This window comes from Oryx dammah, unplaced genomic scaffold (genome assembly GCF_014754425.2).
Source record: "Oryx dammah isolate SB20612 unplaced genomic scaffold, SCBI_Odam_1.1 HiC_scaffold_22, whole genome shotgun sequence".
Classification (NCBI taxonomy): domain Eukaryota; kingdom Metazoa; phylum Chordata; class Mammalia; order Artiodactyla; family Bovidae; genus Oryx; species Oryx dammah.
The window spans coordinates 19,612,071-19,620,181 of NW_024070206.1; the positions used below are offsets into that span (position 1 = coordinate 19,612,071).

The window sequence follows — 8,111 nt, forward strand, 5'->3', positions numbered from 1 at the left end:
TTTCTTGCCTTTTTTTTTTTTTTTTTTCTGTTGCTGTTGGGTTGTAGGAGTTCCTTTTGGAGATTAACCCCTTAACAGATAAAAGGTTTGCCATATGTTCTTTCATTCCATGGGTTGCTTTTGCCCTCTATTGATTTTTTCCCTTTGTTGTACAGACGCTTTTTGGTCTGATGTAGTCCATTTTTAAATTTTTGCTTTTGTTGCCTGTGCTTTTGGAATTATATCCATGAAATCACTGCCAAAGCCAATGTCATGATACATTACCCCCATATTTCCTTCTTAAGAGTTTTACCGTTTTAGGCCTTATGTTCAAGCCTTGAATCCATTTTGACTTGGTGTTTGTTTTTTTGTTTTGTCTCTGGTGTAAGGGTCCAATTTCAGTCTAGTGTATGTGAATATTCAGTCTTTCCAATGTCATTTGTTGAAGAGACTCTTCTTGCATCTTCCTGGCACCCTTGTGTTAACAGAAGATCAGCTGACTGCAGAAGTGTGGGTTTATCTCCCGTCTCAGTTCTGTGTATCTGGCTTTGTGTCAGTACCACGCTGAACTGTGGCTTTGCAATATACTCTGAAATCAGGAAATGTGATTCCCTTAGTTTTGCTCTTTCTCAAGATAGCTCTGGCTACTCGGGGTCCCTTATGGTTTCCACATACATTTAAGGATTGGTTTTCCTATTTTCCAAAATAAATACCAGGGATCTAGTATGTGTTACAGGGATGGGACGTACCATTTACAACAGAACATCACAGGGTTTGTGTGGATGGCTGTGAACGTCATTGCTGTTTTCAGTAGGATGTTTAGAGTTGATGAACTAGAGAATCGCACTTCTACTGTCATAAAATTTTCCTTCAGCCGGGAGCCTCAAGGCCTGCACTCAGGCTGTTTCCACCTGGTGTGTGTGTGCGAGGCCCCATCAGAGAGGTCCTGGGCTGCCTGCCCTTCGAACAGGGCTCCTCCGTGTCGGGAAATGCGGGGTCACCCCGATGGGCGGCTAGGCATGGGAACCCTGCAATGGATCATTCAGGGTGGACGATCCCAGCAGTGCTGGACCCTGTGCCTCTGGGACGGACAGTGGTGCTTGTCATGTCTGAACAAACCCCCTTTGCTCTGTACTGGGGACACTGGGACCCTAAAAGCTCCTTCTTGGGTCCTGGGTCAACTCGGATTTTATACAGTCTGAAGCCCAGGTCACACTCAAATTGTACTGCCGTCCAAGAAGCAGCTCTCCGAGCTGCCTGTGACCAGCCTGCTGCCCAGGATGAGATGTCCAGTCCCAGAGGCCAGTGACGCTGAGGAGAGCCACCCAGTGTTCATGCCCTGCCTGCCTCAATCTCAGAGTTACAAATATGACCAGCTTTTAACTTCAGGGCAGACTGGCCAGCGCCTGAGTGCAGATTATGGAGTATTTTCAGCTTTTATGGAATATTCTAGAGTCAGCCATTCCTTCCTTAGAAATAGCACTTGGCCTTAAGTTAAAATTTCCAATTTTTGAAACAGAATGACTGTTAAAGGATAGGCCATTGTGTTTCTTCAGGGTGATGGAGAATCTCTTAAAATAAGACAATCTTCATAGGCTACCCGGGCAGCTTAGTTTTAGGACGTGAAGTATGTGGGTGAGACAGTGAGTGACAGGCACAAATCCAACTGATGATAATTTGTGAATAAATTATACTCATCATTCTCTGTCATAATTTGTAGTGGGTCAGAAAGTGACAAGACCACATGAATGTCATCTCGTCCCTAAGACACATACATATCACACGCTATATACACATTAAAACCTGTGTATTGGTGTATATGTGCGTATGGGTGTGTATATACGTGTGTACACATAGAGTGTACTTTTAAACTGTGAACAGCTGAGTCCAGCTGAGTGACTATAAAGCCAACATTTTTACAGTAAATCACAGAGGTATTCTGTAGTGAACATTGTTTGGTTTTGTTTCTTTTTTACATAATTTTATTATATCCTTTAAAGACAACATTAGTGTTAATTAAATAGATCCACAGGTAAAATGTATATTGTGGGAGTATCTCTGACATCTCTGTTTATTAAACTGGGCAGACATTAAGTTAGTACTTTCATTGGAATAATCCCCCTCAACCACAATGTAAAATCATCTAAAGACACAGCACTGTGGTCCCCCATGCCCGCTTATAACTTATCACCACAGCATCTCATAAAGGCAGATCTTAAGTACAGGTGGGACTCTTGACCTCAATCATGGTTTGCACGCCAGCTTCTAGTTATGTCCAGGCTTTCTCTCGGTGACTCGAGCTTCCCTTCATGGGTCTCTCCTGGCCACCACCTTCAGTGTTCAGAGGGCACATTTCCTAATAAGCCACAGCGACTCGTGCACCCTCACAGACTCTGTCAATGGTGCCCTGAGACTCTCTGCAGTGACAGAGCTGGGTCAGCCCGGCCTGAACCCTGAGCAGGGTGAATGGTCTCTGGGGACCCAGCTAGGACGCCCCCACTGCCTCCTCTGGACAGCCAGGGCCATGGCACCAACATGTGGTCTCTGAGTCTTAGTCTTTGAAGCAGCAGAGATGACAGAGTAAAGCTCCGGGCACCACGTGAGCCAGGACAGGGGCCCCCGGAGAGGAGGCCACTGCATCACCCGAGTCATCCTCCCTGAACTGTGGCTCCTGTCTGTCTGCAGTGGGAAGGGTGCTGATCCACACCGCCCCACCCCATGCCTGGGCGATAAGAGTGATGAGCGTCCCGCAGCCAACCGGGGACCAGCACAGACCGGCACCTCCTTTCCCACCAAGCTAAAATGACCATTGTTTAAATGACTCTGAAACTTTAATTACAGATACTTTTCAACATCTGAAAGTGTGGATTTGTTCTCTTTCTGCGGAAAGGCTGGCACGGTTGTTCCCTTACACCCATGTCTTTTCCTGCTCCCCTGTCTCTTCTTTATGTAAAAAAAAAAAATGTCTGGATCACAGTCCCAACCAATTCTGCTCTGCATCCCTGGCTGGGAACTCAGAGAGCAAAGCAGGTTCACAGGAGCAGGAAACAGCCGCAGAGAAGCAGCAGGAAAAGCTGAAGCCGGAGCTCCACCCTAAAACGCACAACGATGGAAAGGAAGAAGAAAAGACAGTGGAGCCCTTGCCCCGCTGCCTCTGCCAACACGCTCGCCGGAAACCCTCTGCGGTCTTAAAGTGCAATTATATGGTGAGGACACCCAGGCCCGGGACCCTACTGGATGGAGTTCAAAGCTGAATCTTCAAACAGCTCATGACTCAGGCTGGGCGGGCTTGGGGGCTGGGGTGGCAGGCGGGTAGGAGCACCATTCTCAGCCACTCAAGTGCATCTGAGGAAGAAGTGTCTCTTCTTTTCATAAAGAAAGTTTGTAAATTGTAAGGCATCCTGGTGTAGGAAAAAAAAAAAAAAATCACACCCTCAGCACTTCTAGCCGAGGCCAAGCCAGGGTAACAGAGTCCAGAGGCCGGCGAGCCCAGCCAGCAGCAGGGGGCCTGGGCTGCTCCCGGGGGCCCGGCTGCGGTGCCCATGCCCCCCGGGGTCCTCGGAGAAGTCCTCAGGCCTGGGCGCCGATGAGGCACACTGCACCAGGGGCATCTGGTAGGATGTGGCTCTCTTCTCGGGCCGGTCCGGGCTGGAGCCGTCGCTGGGTCTCTGGCCATTGAACAGCAGGTAGCGGCCGCGGGTGTCCCGCTCCATCTTGAAGATCTCGTACTCTGTGTGAGGCAGCCTGATGCCCAGGGCCACGCAGCCGTTGGTGTGGGTCACATCCTGCTGGACGCCCACCTGCCAGGAGCCCTCGGCCCCGCACTCGTTCCCGCTGAAGACGTTGAGGAGCGAGGCCGTGGCCGCGTCCATGGGGGTGACCTTCATGTGGTTCACTGCCAAGGAGACAAGACGGCATGACACGCGGCTGCTGGCGGCACCCCGCCTCACAGGCCCCTACAGTCAGCCCACTCCGCAGACCATGGCCCACAGGAGGGACCCTCAGATGGAAAGGGTGCCACGCGTGGGCATGACCAGTGGCCACCCCAGGCACCCTGCAGGCACCACCAGGGGAAGTCCAGCCCATCTGCTGTCCATGCTGAGCCCACAGAGGGGCTGACCCAGCCTGTCCTATGAAGCCAGACTGTCCTTGGGGAGTGGTGTCCGGGGACACCACTCATTGGGATGGACACCATCGTCAACAAAAACTGGAATTTGTCTTTATGAATAGGTTTTGAGGGTTTTAAGTAGTTTTGGTGTCAGACACCTACATGAACGAGCAGTCATGCAAATTAATACTGGCCTGTGAATTGGGCGACTAAGGTTAATTAGGTGGCAAGCAAGAAAAATATGCTTAAATCCATTAAAGGGAAACTCCAACCAACTTCAAGCCCCTCTCAGGGGCCATATTCTGTGTACACACAAGAGCTGTGGGGGGTCTTAGAGGGTTGTTCTCTGGGCTACCACCATGGAAGGCCCATTCTCCCAGGAGCCAAGCTTCCTCCCTAGAGGGCTCAGGTGCCCCAGGGGGGCTTATCTGCATTGTCAGATATACTTCATAGTAAATGGACTAAACCCTGGGATGCTGTCATGGCAGGGGTCACACCACTGTCTTATTTGTCCATGACAGGGTGGACTCCTGCCTGAAAAGATGCACAAGCTCACACAAAGCCTAGAAATAGAGCCCATAGGACCCCCTGGCTGACAGCAGCCTGGCAGTGTCACCCTTCACCTGCCTGCAGGCCTCCGACCTCCCACCTGCAAGTGCATGGCATCTTCTCCAGGGCCAGATGGGGAAACATTGGGGCACCAGAGTCGCCACTGGCCACAGCCCAGGGGCCGCAGTGAATGATGCCCTGGAGCTAGGAGGTCTCCTCCCCAACATCCCCGCAGAGAAGATGCCCTGTGCCCTGGCTCCACCTCCAGACACGCCCCCGGACCGCCCCCATGACTTCAGCTCCGGGGCGGGGCGGGGCGGGGCGGGGCGGGGCGGGCCGCGCCGGGCCCTACCTTTGAACACGAACTCCGTGCCTCCCAGGACCCTGGCGGAGTGCACGCCGCGGCTGTAGCGACCCCTGGCGTAGAGGGTGAAGGTGGGGTGCTTGCACACGGGGTCCGAGTAGTGATAGTAGTGCCCCTCCCAGCTATGGTTGTTGTCGTGGAAGATGAAGTGGCGCGTCAGGAAGAGGACCTCGGGCCGCACCTCGCAGCGCTGGCTCACCCACTCGCCGTGCAGCCCCACAGTTAGGTCCGCCTTGGGGGGCAGCAGGGGCGGCCGGTGCTCGTCTGAGCGGTGGATGATGCGGCAGGCGACGCAGGCGTGGTCGTGGTTCTGCAGCCCGGACACAAGGTGGGAAGAGACAGTGTCCAAGAGGGCAGCGCAAACGCACAGCCTTTGCCTCCCCCGGGGCCCCGTGCCCTGTAACCAGAGTACCCGAGGGCGCCTGGGGGTGTGTGTGCCCGCCTGTTCTCACCAGTGCATGCTTGTGTGGGCTGATGGTAGAGCCAGGCCTAAATATTTCAGCTGTGATATGAAGGCCCTTTGAAAATCCTGTTACATCTTATTCCATACCACCTGTCCTGGACACTTGATGTCAAAAAGAAAGGCTGGCACCACCTTGCTCAATTAGGATGGGTACTATCAAGACCCGGCTTCCCCAGTGACTCAGCGGTAAAGAACCCCACCTGCAATGCAGGAGACATGAGAGACCCAGGTTCGATTCCTGGGTGGGGAAGATCCCCTGGAGGAAGGCATGGCAACCCAGTCCAGTATTCTTGCCTGGAGAATCCCATGGACAGAGGAGGATGCTGGGCTACAGCCCATAGGGTCAGGGCTGAAGTGACTTAGCATGCACTATCAAGACTAGCGGAAAATGAGAGTCTTGGTGAGGATGTACAGAAACCAGAACCCCAGTGCACTGCTGGTGGGAATGTAAAATGATGTAGTTGCTTCAGAAAAGAATTCACTTAGGACCTGGCACCCTGCTTCTGGTTTATACCCTAAAGAACTGAAATCAGGGCCTCAAAGAGGAATCTGTTCACCCATATTCACGTCAGCACGATTCACAATAATCCAAAGGCGGAAGCAACATTGTGTATCAGTGGCTGAATAAAGAAAATGTGGTCCAGACACGCAAAGGAATAGGATTCAGCCTTGAAAAAGGAAGAGGATTCTGACACATGCAGGTTGTTACATGGATAAACCTGGAGGACATTATACCAAGTGAAATGGGCTGGTCACAGAGGACAAACCCCGTATGATCCCACATAGAGGGACCTCAAGTGGACAAATCCATGGAGACCAAAAGCAGAACAGAAGTTACTGGGGGCTGGGATGGATGGAGAGGAAGGTCATACAACAACCCGAATGTCCTTGATATCACTGAACTGGATGCCTAGACATGGCTAAGATGGTACACTTTGTTACCTGTATTTTACCACAATTAGATTTTTCCACTGAATAATTATGAGACACCAGAAGGAAAACGGCTTCCAAGGTAGCGCTAGCAATAAAGAATCCACCTGCAAATGCAGGTGACATAAGGAACGCAGGTTCGATCCCTAGGTGCGGGAGATCTGAAGAAGGGAATGGCAACCCACTCCAGTGTTCCTGCCTGGAGAATCCCATGGACAGAGGAACCTGGCAGGCTATAATCCATGGGGTTGCAAAGAGTCAGACATGACTGAAGAGACTTAGCATGCACACACACACAAAAGGAAAAAAGCACTCCAGTTGCCGTGGGTGACTCGGGGTGCTGTGTCATGAGGGGAGGGGTCTCCGAGAAGGAGGGCATGAGGGCTTGGCCTCAAGGAGGCAAAAGCAGAGGCCAGGGAGGATGTGGGCACTCCTGTACCCACCTGTATCCGCTGGCCTGAGGTCTGGACAGTATGCCAGCTCTTTGTGATTCCTGCTTTATGGCTTTAAGCCATGTGATTAGTGTGAGAGCAGCCACTTGTCTGTGGGGAGTGCCTCTTTGCCTGGGCCTGCCTTGGGGCACCAACATGGATCCTGCACGAGTGCTGTCTAGGGCTGCAGCTGAGAAAACCCCCTCTGAGTAGGGGCCCCAAGACTGTCAGCCATGTGGATGCTGTCTTCCTGGAGCAAGGCTCGGGGTTCATAGAAAAAGCTGAGGTCTGGGAGTTGGGAGGTCAGCTCCATGACCAGACAGATGGCCATCGCCGGCTGCAGGACCCAAGGCACAGGAGGCCTGTGGCCAGGGCTGCCCCCCCCAAAATGGGCATCTTCTCTGCCCCTCTCCCCACCACGCGGGTCTGTAAACCCATCCGGGCTGCCAGGTGCCAGCCACGCTAGGAGTCCACGCCCACGTGACCGCTCTGTGGCGGGAGGGTGACCCTGGCCCCACCCTCGCCTGGGGCCCACCAGGCACAGCTCCTAGCCTGCGGGCAGGACTGACAGGTGGTCGGTCACTCGGCAGGCAGGCACTTGTTCTCTGGGCAGAAATCCAACCTCCAGGCCTTTCCATCCCTCGCACTGACTCTGAGAGGGGCTGCCCCTGAGAGCCGGCGGGCAAAGGAGGGGACCAGGGCATTCCAGTCGCCCCCTCCATGCTCTCCTTCCAGGATAGCGTGATGCCCACAGACAGTCCTTGTGTTCATCAGTGGAGCCAGGCATTATTTTTGGGAGAGGAGGTTTGTTTGGGGCTTGAGGAGGAGATCCAACAGGCAGCACAGAGGCTTCTCTGTCCCAGGCCCCACGTGTGTGTGCACCTATGGTTTCCTGCCTAGATCTCTGAGATACACAAGAAAGTGCCCTACAGCCCGTGGTCAGCAGGGGGCTGTCTGCAAGCCACCACGAGGACACGGACCGGAAGGACACGGACCGGAAGGACACGTGCACACAGCCCACGGGGGCTTCTTTGCACAAAAAATGATGATTCCAGCCATGGCAGGAGATCCAAGGGCCAGCGACTGCAGCTGGGGACTGTAGGAAAGTCACCCATCTCCATGTCAGCGTCCCCACACATAAGGGCTGTAGGAAAGTCACCAATCCCCATGTCAGCGTCCCCACACATAAGAACTGTAGGAAAGTCACCAATCCCCATGTCAGTGTCCCCACACATAAGGGCTGTAGGAAAGTCACCAATCTCCATGTCAGCGTCCCCACACATAAGG

General features: G+C 53.1%; 1 protein-coding gene across 2 annotated transcripts in view; it reads right to left on the reverse strand.

The window, feature by feature from the left end:
• Positions 1-1,948: 1,948 nt before the first annotated feature.
• The window catches only part of APCDD1 (APC down-regulated 1), a 33,224-nt gene continuing 27,061 nt past the window's right edge, over positions 1,949-8,111 (reverse strand). For both annotated transcript variants that reach the window (XM_040264617.1, XM_040264618.1), the window contains exons 4-5: positions 4,989-5,310; positions 1,949-3,874 (exon numbers count right to left, since the gene is read on the reverse strand). In XM_040264617.1, coding sequence (XP_040120551.1) covers positions 3,423-3,874; positions 4,989-5,310 — 774 coding nt within the window. In that variant the 3' untranslated portion in view covers positions 1,949-3,422. The remainder of the gene's footprint in view (positions 3,875-4,988; positions 5,311-8,111) is intronic.